Source organism: Homalodisca vitripennis, chromosome X (genome assembly GCF_021130785.1).
Source record: "Homalodisca vitripennis isolate AUS2020 chromosome X, UT_GWSS_2.1, whole genome shotgun sequence".
NCBI classification, from domain to species: Eukaryota; Metazoa; Arthropoda; class Insecta; order Hemiptera; family Cicadellidae; genus Homalodisca; species Homalodisca vitripennis.
In genome coordinates this window covers 24,307,761-24,321,592 of record NC_060215.1, presented here as the reverse complement: position 1 = coordinate 24,321,592, position 13,832 = coordinate 24,307,761, and the positions used below count along the sequence as shown (strand labels likewise).

Here is a 13,832-nt window from a genome sequence, read left to right as displayed (position 1 = left end):
GACACTATTCAAAGATTGAGAGCTTGCTCTCTCTTCGAGTACATTCTCAGCCAGTGTAAGATACTAAACTCAACTACTGAAACTTTCCTGGTTAAGAAGATCGTGATAGACATCACGACATGTTCTATCTCTTTGCGATATAGAAGTACATGAAAAGTAATGGAGAATGAAATACACACTTTTCACATTTCAAGGTGTCAATAAACATACAACAAATGCACCAAGGCTCTGAGACCGAAAAGTTGGAAATGATGTCAAGAAGGGAAAGGTTGCCCAACACTGGAATAAGAAAGGAACACTCCTTGGTTCTGATATTTATCATGACCACTAGTTTATTTATAAGCCACTTCACAATAGAAGTGAAGTAGGGAATTTGTTGTGGGCAGGTGGGGGGGGGGAGTACCAGAAATAAAAGCTTTTGTTGTCTAGCATCTGCATGTTCATCAATCTCAGCCTTTGCAACTGTCAAACAGTCAACAGTTCCTTCTCCTTTGTATGCAGTTCAACCTTTCACCGGACTACTAGTATCTATTGAGACTATATGCTGAGATTAAAAATGGCCTCTATTACATGTTAATGTTTTAAGTTGACACGTTTCACTGTTAAATGAGAGATTCCAGCAATATACAGTATTAGAATACACCACCAACTCCGCTAAAGTTTTGTTGTGGTTAGCAAATTTCAAACTTCCAAATTAGTTTTCGGATTTTTTTAATCATTGCTTGATTGCCTTATTTGTTGAAAATATTTACTCATAAGATTAATACTCATGAGAGAGGTAAAGTTGAAAAAATATTTCTATAAATGTATTTTGTTATATTTTATTATATTCCATTCTATGTATTTTACCTCCATTCTAATAATAAATACATTAGATAAAACAATAACTAGCTTAAAAAGCTAATTGAATTTTTTAAATGTTGTAAAAACAATAATAAATAAACACAAAATAGTAAAGTCATAACACAAATTAAATAACAGAATGTTTAAAAACAATAATTTATAATAGTATAGGTGAAAAACTCTTAATAATTTATTAATATTGAATTTTATCTTAAAATGTAATTAACTTGTAACTTTTGAAATCTTTTACCTTATTCAAAATTTTCTTAGGACTTAAATCATATTTTAAATCAAAAGAAAGAAACACTGAAATTCAAGTCATACATGAAGCACATGTCTAAATTCCTAACCTTTTTTATTGTTTATGAGATGGTTGATAGGTCCAGGCAGGATTTGAACCAAGACTATCTTCAATTTCACAGTGTTCTACCATTACTGTAATCTGGACATGCCATTGTGCACATATTTGAATACTTGGTTCTTTAATAATTGTTTGTTTCTTATTTATTTCCATCTAAAGATAATCTTTCCTTTAAGTTATTCTGGTAAATTAAAGAAGCGGTTTTTTAATGTTATCAGTGTGTAGTTTTACCAATTAATATTCACTCTTAGTGAACATTAGAATTATTGCGTCAACCACAGGTAACATGATGCTATAGAAAACTTTTTTTAACTTTCAAGCTGAATTGCGAAATAGTACGTAAGTTTTAAATTTAGAACTTGTCTCAATCATGAAATGGTCTCAGAAGTTAGTGTTTCTTCTCTTTACATTTTTGATAGGAAATGTATAAATTTATGTAATATTAAACTTTGTACAAATTGTAAATTTAAATCCTAATCGAGTCACTGAGACATTCATCACTAAAAAACTTAATCAGTCAATCACACACGACATTAGGTTAGTTATTGTCCCAATGCCCGATCTTCCATAAACTCATCAACCGAGGGAATGCATTCACTATCAAAAGACGTTTTAATCTACCTCATAATAGTTGGGTTTGGATTTTGTGTTTTATCAGAGAGTCGATTTTTCTGGCTACCAGAGAACAGTATATTGTTAGATTAAGTAGACTATATGCTACAAGTTATAATACTACAAACATCAACATTGCTAATCTAGGTAAATTCATTCAGTGAACATTTCAAGAAATTGTATGAAATTTGTTTATTCTGATAGTACTTTATATATGGTCACAGCTGATTTGTTTCTTCTCATGTTGAGGTCAAAATTTAATTACTGTGAATTTGTCATTTTATCTCAGTTTAATTTTCTTTTGTAATGCTGGAGGCAATAACTTAGTTGGTCAATCAATTTTATTTCTGAATTGTCTAAAACTCAGTCAACACATTCACTGCTTACCAATTTTACCTATGAGTTGGGCTGTGCTGAAAAGAAAAATTTTACTTTTCGAAGTGTAGACACTAAAAAAAAATAATAATGGACTCGTAAACGCGTTGGCAGCATGTAGCATCACATATTGACACTATGTGCTGAAGACGCGTTAACGAGTCCAGGAGCTTTAAGTGACAAATAGCACTTGATGTAATAATAATAATAGAAATGGAATTTGTTTCACTTACCATATATTTACATCTCTGGATGGAAACACAATAATAAATTCATCGCAAATATTTACACTATATACAGAACATTTTTTTCTAGGCGTGATAACTAGCAAAACAGTCTTGAAGACACAAAGCTGGTGTTTCTGGACAAGCTTTGCACTGGTACGTTGTATCCTTTCTTCGTCCGTTACGAGTTCACACTTTACACTTTTTTCTTGCCCTGATTCCTTGGTCATTCAAAGGCAGCTTTGTAGGTAGGTGCTTCACTTCCCCCTCGTTGTCTTCCTCTTCTTCATGTTGATGTTTCCTGTCAGGCCCTAGAAGGTTTTTCACGATATCCAATCTAAAGTCCAGCACTGTCATTTTCTTGCCAATAACAAACTTGTTATACAAAATAAAAGCATTGAGGATACCCATTTGTAAAATGTGGATGAGCAGCTTTTTGTGCCATCGCATGGTCTTCTGCTCACATGGATAGTAGCTCATGAGCTGATCCTTCCTATCGACTCCACTCATGTAATTATTATTATATTCTATTATAGGTAAGGGCTTAATTTTTTCTTTACCCATCGGTTCACGGACAGATTCATGTCATTTTCATATTGGTTACTTATATAAACAACCTCTCTTACATCCTTCCACTTCCCTACCATTATACTACCATTATGGTATTTTGCCACCGTTTCACGTTTCTTAAGTTTTTTAGTTATCACATCTTTTGATACACCTACTCTGTCTGATCGTAGGGTTCCTGTAATGTAGGTTCTTTTTTCTGTAAGAGATTTTGTCAGAGAAATACTGTTGTAGAAATTGTCAGCAAAAATTGAATACCCTTTTCCGAGCCATGGTTCCATCAAGTGTAATACTACTTTTTCGGCATGTCCTTCTCCAGACAAAATGTCCATAGCGCCTGCATACACAGCAATTACCAGTCCATTTGGTTCAGCAAGTATGTGTAGCTTTACTCCATATTTGTCTTTTATTCTTAATGTATTGTTTAAACTTAAGTCTGCCTCTCCAACAACTCTTTACTGGGTGAGTATATACACAACATTTTGTTGTTGAAATAGTCAACAGCAGGTTTAATTTTATGTAAACGATCATTGTATTCATCACAGAAAACAACATGTAAACATCTTAAAATTAACAAAAATCGGTCTCGTGACATGTACTCACCAAAAAATGTTTTGAATAACTTGTCTGTACTCCAATAATGTTGTAGTTGTGGCAAACGGACAATTCCAGTATGGAACAAAAGACCAAGGAATATGTTAAATTCCTCCAAAGTCAGATCTTTCCATTGACATATTCGTGACTTTTCTTTGGTTTATTCAGATAAGAACACCTTTTCTGCGTAACTGTTGGTTTCTTTGACAATACTTTGAAGAAACACATCATCAATAATAAGTCTAAACCAATCTATTGGTTTATTACCTGGTGGAGGAATTCTTAAACCCGTTGGTTCATTAAATAAAAATATTTTTAATTAGGGCAATTCACTCCATTGCAAAACAGGACAAGGAGCTTTTTTCCCTCAAGGAGAAGTTGGGTTAGCTGAGGGTAGACTGTTTGTATGGCTAGGACCAGGTATAGCGATATCTTTATCACTGGCAATGCATTATTGGGCTCGACAAGTAATATCAAGGACAGAACTGTTCTAAAGCGTGGTGTTATCAAACTCATCTTCATCACTTGATTCATTTCCACTCTGCCTAAAACTATCGCCACTACTATACCCGTCAGATTGAGAGTCGTATAGAGCATATCTGCCGATTTCACTGATAGTTAAATTATCAGGATTACGAAAATATGTTGGATCTTTGTCACTCATGAACACTTAAAAATCACATAAATAAAAAATGAAACTAACTTTTGAAAAGGGTAACCTATAACCTTCACTGTTGTAACCTCTGATTTACAATAAACCAATCAGCTAAGCTACCAATTTCGAGGAAGCAGGTGCGCGCGCAAGGACACGTTTACGCATCCCCTGCACATGACTTGGTTACCTGAAGACGCGTTTACGCATCGTCAGCACTGAATGTGTTAAATACTTGAACCATCCAAATTGGTGAAGTTTTGTAGAATCAAAACATTTTGAAGTTCCAAGTTGCTATTGTGCACCTTTATCATCTTTAGACTCAATTGAAAGTTTCTTTCTTTCCCACCAGTTCTGTAATGTTGCCAGTAATTAAAAACAGTACAGTTATTGATAGTTCTAGCTAAGTTGTGTGGAGTGCTGTGACCCAAGAAATCTTGAGATACTGTGTACTAGGACATTTCCAAACTTCTTCATGCTTTCGTGATAATATACTTCTGCTAAAAAAATCACATCGTAAAAACATTCTGTTTCAGAATCTACCGAATGAAACGTTTTATTTCAAAGTATTTCCACAACAAAATGGTCAGAGCCAATGAGGACTATGAAAACTTACAAAAAAAGAAGAAAAACCTCATAGACAATGTAATGGAGACTGAGACATTTAACAAAGCAAGGGAAATATTGGTAAAATACGCTCCAGAACGTCTCGACAAAAAGGTATGTTCACACTTTTCTACACTCACGTTTTATTAAACTTAGATTAAAATTGATTTTTAAGTAGTGTTTTTATAAACCAAAATAGGTAATTTTAGATTGTTCCAGAACATTAAGCATTGCATTGTTTCTGTGGATATTTTTGAGAAAATAAAATTAATAACTTAAATTTATTATTAAGGATGTTATGTTAATATGTGAATGTAGAATTTAGCTCCAGTTCACCTTCCTCTTACATGCAGTATTTGAAATCGGATGCTGTTGCAGACTAGACTCCTGAAATCTGGAGTCGTGTTCGTCTGAAGGAATCCAAAAATAGTCTGTGATGAAGAACGAAGTAGTTCAAAATTAACCCCCCCCCCCCCCCCCCCCCCCCCCCGTATCGTTTCGACATCAGAGACACCCAGACTACATAAAGTAGTGCAATCTAGGTGAAGAGTTAAGTCTGCAACAGTATCAGACTTCAGATGCTGCACTAAGAGGAAGGTGAACTGGAGCTAAATTCAACATTCACATCGAATCAGCCCTTCCCACCATAGCTCCTTTATGTTAAGAATGTAATTTTTAATAATATTTTTATGACAACAGATTCTTGCAGCAATATTATTGTGGTTTACAATAAATATGACAGTATTATAAATTGCAGAATGACAACTGTGTATTTTAATCTGTTGGTATCGGGTTAATTATCATAACCTTATAAAACTTTATTGTTTATAAATAATCATGGCTCTCCGGAGTGTAAAAATAAACAATGACGCAACCTGGTAGCATAAGAAAATCAAAGCATATTTTTAAATAAATAAATCTTTATTGTCACAAATGTTTCACATTATAGCACAGCTATAAAACAGATGACATTGTCAAATATAAACTACACTATTCTTGTATGAGTAAATAACATTTCCAAACAATGAAACACACAATACAACAATAAAACAGAGTATTAATTGACTAATAGGAAAGCAATTATGTCAACTTATAGATCTACTTAAAATATAATATAAAAATCAACATTAACAAACAGTAATACGAGTGCACTGCTTAAAACTTAAAGAACTTCATTTAAAAACTCACTTACATAATAGTACTTTTTTAAATTACAGATCTTTAATATTATCTCTGAATGCACATGAATACATCAATCCTTGAACCTTAAAGGTAATTAATTTTCTAAAAAATTTTCCCCATGTAGGATTGTTTTTTTTCCACCACTTTCAGATGATGTCTGGGTTATTGAAAAATAGTTTTATACCTTGTATAGTGATTGTGTTTATGGTTTTCATTACAAAGGTTGTCATGCACTATTAGTAGGGTTTTGAAAATTATTAGGCTTGTTACACTCAAAATTTTATATTCTTTAAAGATAGGCTTCCAAAATGAGGCTGATAGGCTAACTAACTGCAGGCGAAAAACGCACAAAGACGTGCGCTACCATCCTCTGTTTGCCATTTAGCAATTACTGTTTATTTTGTGCTTTTTCCACTAGAATGCGCTTGGGGTCTCTTGATACTCTTATTGTTTTCGCAGTAGTAGCCTAAAAATAATATCGGCTGGAATGGGATCAGCTGTTACTAATATGATCTTTACTTTCAGTTTTGTTTGTAATAAATGACGGCTGGTCGTATTTGTTGTTTACAATGGACAATAACCTGTGTTCTTCAGAACTTGACACATTGTTATTAGAAACTTGCAGTGACGGAGAATATAGTGACAACGATGATTTGTTTTACAATGAATTAGTTTGTAGCAATGTTTGTCCTAGAAACAAAATTGCTATATTAAAAAGATGAAAAATGTGTATATAGTGTTATATAGTTTTTATGTAATGTGTGTATATCGTGTAAAAATAAAGTTGTGAATATAGTATTACATAAAAAATATATAATATGTTAAAATAGTGGAGTTAAAATTACCTCAAGTAAACTGTGTACGCGTAGCGGAGAAGTGATCAACAGCCTACCGCTGTTAACAACTCAAGCCGCTGGGTGTTCACGTTGAAGTGTTTTGTCACCCACAATGGGTTAAGAGTGATGGGTAGGGGGACTAATATTGTCTCCTTCCATAAGCCCATGAATCAGAACCATGTGGTGATATGGAGACAATATCGGCCTCAACAATTGTTAACTCGAAAAAAGGAAAGATGGGCAGTTTTAGCCCAGCATTATGAAACAGCCTTTGACACCGGGGGAGCTCAACCCTTTCCTCCTCTGTCTCACAATATTCTCATTCCATCTTGTTGTCTTCACTTTACAGGTTAATAAAGTGTCTGCTGGTATCCCATAGTACTTTAACAATCTCGTTAGATGTAACTTGGATGAAAACAAGACTGCTGTTTGGCTTTTAATCCTTTTTTTGATCTGTGGTTAACTTTAGCTAACTTTTATCACCACATAAGTAGTTTTCTTTCTATTTCGTATCAGGAAAATAATTAGTTCTAAGTCCTATTTCATCGAGTTTTAGATAAGATACCTAAAACCAATCTGACTATCTATATAAACTAATAATATTGTTGTATTTGAATCATTTTTAAGTGCCTTCATTCTCAGTTGCAGTAAGAATACCAGGTAGATTTCTACTCATTTAACTCATGATATTTAATCTAGAAAGCTTTATACAAATAATAAAAACAACTACATTTATATAAGTTTAAATTAAAAACATATATAAATTATTATTTATTTTGTATAATTTAATATGTACTAAGTATTAAGGAAATAAACAATAAAGGTATAAAGAAAATTGTAGTCAACCAGTTTTTTAAACAGAAATATCAGGCCTTGGAGTTGTCAAATTGCCTTTAGTTATTGTTATTTTGACTTTCCAAAGCTGCTTTCTGTGTAAAGCTCTGAAATAAAATTCTTCTTGTACGATACATTTATACAATGATTAAGTTTGTAACATCTTAGGGTTGTTGATAACAGAATATAGTTCAGCTAACAACTGACTTTCCTGCTTGCTTAATAAAAGTTGCATAGGACAGGGCAAAACCCACCCCTTTATCCCATTCATCATGTCTTTAAATAAATCAATTTTAGGAAATATTTCAAAGGCTTTAATACAATTCATGTTGTAATGGATTATAGTAAAGTATTTGATCGTTTCTTCCTTTTGTGGATTAAATTCAGGATTTAAAAGTCTAATTTCTCTATTTTCTTGTTATAGTTGCAAAATCCGTATTTAACGCCAGAAAAAACTGTAGCTAAAACATCAACAACGGATTTACGGCAACGGAACATCGTAAATGTTACAACCTCTACTACAGCATTGCAAAATATGCCCAAGCCACCAGCTGTCTTAAAGATGGAGATTAATAACTTAAAGCAGAAACTCCAGAATCCTTGTAAGTGTGTAATAATAATCGTTATAATAGTAAGATTGATTGAATCTGAAACACTAAAGAAAAAAGGAGGAAGAGGGTATTGATAGTGTTTTGTAATGGAATATGGAATAAAAACACTAATAATGCTTTGTATTTCTTTCTTTCACTCATTGTCTTAAAATACTATTTTTCTTTACTGCTGAGGCTAGCAAGTCAGTACCACATGTTTAGTCTAATATTGCCGTTGCTAGTGGCACAGTAGATTAAGGTTATATACAGGGTGTTCTGAAAAAAGGTGCCCATAAGTCAGGGCTTGATTCCTCACATCAAAATAAGAAAAAAAGGTCTAATTAACATAGGTCCGAAAATGCTTAGTTACCAAGTTATACAGGGTGAAAGATTTCGTCTGAATTTCAGTTCCCCTGCTGCAAACGAAGCCCTACGGGTATTTGTTGGCTGTTAATTAAGATGTACAATTTAGCGTACTTTATGTAAAATGAACTGAAAAAATTGAATTAAAACCGTTTCCAGACCTGCAGCTACAGTAATTTTTAAGATATGTGACAAAATACGCGAAACTTGGTCCCGAGAAAAACAAGTTACATTTAGGTTTGAAGCAGATTTACTATGTTAAATGTACAATAAACACAAAATATTTTTTCACGGTAACTTGTAGAAAAATTTAATTTCGAAGAGAAAGATGTAAAATAAGTCTATAATAGACAAACGCAAACTTTTAAAAAATAATCCTTAATTACATACAAAACGCATGAAAAATAGACAAAATCTGTTAAGTCTCTCTACAAATGTAATATTGAAATTAAAACAGCTGTTTTATTAAAACAAATTAATGAGTTACTATTATTTTTTATCAAGTAAATATTTTTAACAATCATAACATTATCATACATAAAAAAGTTATCTGAATTATCATTCAAACAAAAAAGTTTACGCTTGTCCTAAAAAACTAACCACGTCACAGTAGATGTTCAAAATGTTTCCACTCATTCAAAATACAAGCATCCAGCCGACTTCTCATAGACTGCCGAACTCTTTCGAAGATCCCCAGGTGTCTCACGTATCCTTTGAATCCCGTTAACAATCCTTATTCGCAACTCTTCTATGGTATCCACAGGCGAGTCGTAGACAAGCGTCTTTAAATGTCCCCATAAGAAAAAGTCTAGAGGATTGAGGTCAGGTGACCTTGCAGGCCATGCTACTGGGGCTCCTCGACCAATCCATCTGTTTGGATATGCTTCATTTAAAAATTCTCTTACTTGTAATGTGTAATGAGCTGGAGCTCCATCCTGCATGAACCACATGTTGTTGCGTGTGTATAGTGGCACATATTCGAGTAACTCATTCCAGATTAGTCGTCAAGAAATGTAAATAATTTTCACCATTGAGCGTATCTGGTAAAAAAACTAATAAAAATTTTATCACCCAGAATAGCAGCCCATAACGTTTATAGAAAAACTGATATTGGTGACGGTTCTCTGAAATAGCACGTGGATTTTCAATTGCCCACATGTGAGTATTGTGGGTGTTAAGAATAGCCATTCTTGAAAATTTTGCTTCATCAGTAAAGATAATGTAATTTAAAAAATGTGGATTTCTGCACCTTTGGATAAGCCATTGGCATAGCTGAACACGAGGAAAGTAATCTCGAGGCAAAAGAGCCTGGACCCTTTGATAGTGATAAGAATGCAACTGCTGCTCGTGTAAAAATCTTCCAGACAATTGAATTACTAACACCGAAATCCAAGGCTAGTTCTCTAGTACTTCTTCCAGGATGATTCTCTATTTCCGTCCAACACGCCCTCCTCCAATTCAGCTGTACACGTTGTACGTGGCCGTCCTGATCTACCAACTTTTCCAGATTTAAAGGTTCCCGTCTCGCTTAGCCTTCTATGAATGGAAAGAAAACATTTTATGAGTCGGTAACTGTCTATGAGGAAAATGTTCCTGATAGAGTCGTCTAGCCTGACGACTGTTGCAATGTGCAAGACCGTACATTAAATGCATGTCTGCCATTTCACATTAGTGTACATAATATTCATATTACCTGCCATGATGAATAAGATATTATTAGCTATCAAAAATTAACTTCAACGGCACTCGCACTAACTTGTATTAAAGTACAGATCAACACACACGCACTTAATGAGCAATGGAAAAATAGCTGCTTGTAATGTTTATTTAAATTATTATAAACAATGTTACATTGTTAAAACATATGTTTTAAATAGAAATTATTTTGTTTATCAAATCAAATATTTTAATAAAACAGCTGTTTTAATTTCAATATTACATTTGTAGAGAGCTTAACAGATTTTGTCTATTTTTCATGCGTTTTGTATGTAATTAAGGATTATTTTTTTAAAGTTTGCGTTTGTCTATTATAGACTTATTTTACATCTTTCTCTTCGAAAATTAAATTTTTCTACAAGTTACCGTGAAAAAATATTTTGTGTTTATTGTACATTTAACATAGTAAATCTGCTTCAAACCTAAATGTAACTTGTTTTTCGGGACCAAGTTTCGCCGTATTTCGTCACATATCTTAAAAATTACTGTAGCTACAGGTCTGGAAACGGTTTTATTCAATTTTTCAGTTCATTTTACATAAAGTACGCTAAATTGTACATCTTAATTAACAGCCAACAAATACCCGTAGGGCTTCGTTGCAGCAGGGGAACTGAAATTCAGACGAAATCTTTCACCCTGTATAACTTGGTAACTAAGCATTTTCGGACCTATGTTAATTAGACCTTTTTTTTCTTATTTTGATGTGAGGAATCAAGCCCTGACTTATGGGCACCTTTTTTCAGAACACCCTGTATACATAAACAGTCTCAGGCTATTTTGGGTTCCTAAAGGGTTTATTATACCCACACACATTTATAACCGCCTATTATAATATTTCATTAGAATAAAATATCAAATTATTCAAAGTAAATACGGTACATTAAGTAAAAAAACTAGTGATTGTACAATGTTAAGTTTTATTACTGATAAATGAAAATGAAGTAATACAATAAGTCAATACTAATAAAAATGACTCATCAAAGAACATTAGTCTAAATGATATTTTACCAGGCCTATTTTCCCTCTCATTCTTCCCTGACATGACATTACCGTGTATTCTCCTTATCTGAAAGTGTGTCACACTATAATTATTATGTTTAATTTTACATATTTACCGACTTGTTTTCATTTGTTTATTTTATTTGGAAGCTATTATACTACTGTGATCAGGGGCTGTGAGTAATAAAAACTAATATATTTCATGACTGCTGAGTTACTGTGTAAACATGAATTGTAATATATTTATGATTTGACTATTTACTGAACTTACAAGAACAGCATATTGTGTATAATACGAAGTTGGTCTGAAAAGTTTCCAACGTAACATAAAGATACAAGATGTATTTTCTGAACATTTAAAAAATTTTCAACATAGTCTCCTTGTAACTCTACACATTTTTCCCAGGGATGCTCCCATCTCAGTAACCTGTCCAAATAGTGCTCGGCATTTTTTTCTGCAAAATAATCGTTCATGAATGTCCTCTGAACGCACTTTTAAGATAGGGAACAAAAAGAAACCACTTAGGGCTGGATCTGGTGAGTAAGGTGGATGGTCTAGCAGTTCAAATCGTAATTCGTGGATTTTTCACCATGGCAACCACTGAGGTGTGGGACAAACTTTGTTGCAAATGTTTTTTTTGGAGCCAGTTCCCCCTTTGCTGTCCACTGTTTGGACTGTATTTTTGTTTCAGGTGTATAAAAGTTTCATCTACAATATTTAATCGGCACAAAAATTTGTATTTTTTCGACTAAACTGCCCCAAAATAGCATTAGAAGTGTTCATTCGAACATGTTTTTGGACTAACGTAAGCAAACACGACGCCCTACGCGCGTGGACAGCTTTCTCATGCCTAATTGTTGATTTAATATGTGACAAACACGTTCTTTTGACATGTTTATAACCTCTGCTACCTCTCTCAATTTAATTCGGTGGTCGTCTAGCACCATTTGGTGAACTTTGGTGATATTTTTGTTGGTAATTGCAGTTTTTGGATGTCTTGAACGTTCATCGTCTCCCAAGCTCTTATGGCCATTTTTTAATTCAGCAGTCCTAAATTTCACTGTGGTCAATGATGGTGCAGAGTCCCCATACACAGAATCCAACTCATCTTTGATTTGCAAAAGCGATTTTCCTTTCAAAAAGAAATATTTTGACAGCTCAATACTTGATTTTGTCCTTTTTCACAAAAAAACTCACATCAACTCACTCTAACTACTGTTACATAAAACCTGTGCATCCAAAATAGCTGAAACTTTGGTGAATCAACAGATGAACAACGAAATTCAGTAGCTTTTTTTTACGATTACTGCCATCTTCACGTTGAGGTCCGAAACTTTTCAGACCACCCTCGTATATTATTCTTACCAAAAGGAAGATGAACTAGACAAATAATTATATAATGATATATATATATATATATATATAAATTCTTATTCACAGTTCGTAATTTATACAAAAGTGAAAAAAAAATATTTACGCAAAACAATGGGGCTTTGTTTTTGAAATTTTGTTTTCTTAACATTTATATTTTTTGTTTAGGAAATATTTTTTATGATTAGGACAACATGATATTAAATTACTTAACACACCAAAGTTCACACAGTTTTTAAACAGGTATTCTGGATGGTTCAATATAGATAATAACTGCAGAATTTATCATTGTATAAAATTGTAAACTTTTTTGTTCACAATGTCTGTAGACTGCACATATACTGACATTTTTAAAGGTGAAAGGTGTACAAATAATGTAAATATCTCATATTATAGCAAATGAAGTAGTGACAGTGTAGTGAATCAATTATTATTTGTGTGATTGCCACCTGGAAACATAATTTATTGGGGAATAGTGAATTGTTAGCTGTAGAATTGTTTATAAGAACATTTGTGCAAAGTGTGGATGAACGGCAGTTTGAAATTTCAGTATGAAACATTGGAATGAGTGGTTATAATGGCTGATCAAAATTAATACACAATTAAGTTTTCTGTGTAATCCTTTTAAGACCAAATTCCTTTTCGAGCATTGATTTTATTACTACGAAAACACTTTCCAATTGTTTCTGGATATCTAATGATTTGTACATAAAATGGGAACAACTTGTTTTCAAGATGCAGCGAAAGAAATCACTCACATTAATAAATTGTCAATGATTTTTTAACAGCTGTAGTCAAAGAATACCCTCAGTAAAAACTAAACTAAATAAATATTTATTTTCCAACATTTACATTCATGTTTACAAATAAATGAAAAACTTAGGAAGTCACTGACCAAAAACAAGTAGCTGGTCAGTGTAACAGATACACAATACTACTATTAATACTATTAACTAATGGACTGGGTATTTTTTATTTCTTTTTCAATTGAGCATGTAAACTAAAACGAAATTGTAAAGGGGCTATAAATACAAATTTGTTCTAGAAAAAATTAAACATTCAATAATATACATAGATAAAAATTTAGATCTTTACTTATTGAAAAA

At 32.9% G+C, this 13,832-nt stretch overlaps 1 protein-coding gene across 5 annotated transcripts in view; it reads left to right on the top strand.

Annotated features, from left to right (window-relative positions):
• The window catches only part of LOC124368794 (endoplasmic reticulum junction formation protein lunapark-B), a 69,732-nt gene that overhangs the window by 15,633 nt on the left and 40,267 nt on the right, over positions 1-13,832 (top strand). For all 5 annotated transcript variants that reach the window (XM_046826169.1, XM_046826171.1, XM_046826170.1 and 2 more), the window contains exons 4-5: positions 4,765-4,948; positions 8,111-8,288. In XM_046826169.1, the coding sequence (XP_046682125.1) occupies positions 4,765-4,948; positions 8,111-8,288 (362 nt within the window). The remainder of the gene's footprint in view (positions 1-4,764; positions 4,949-8,110; positions 8,289-13,832) is intronic.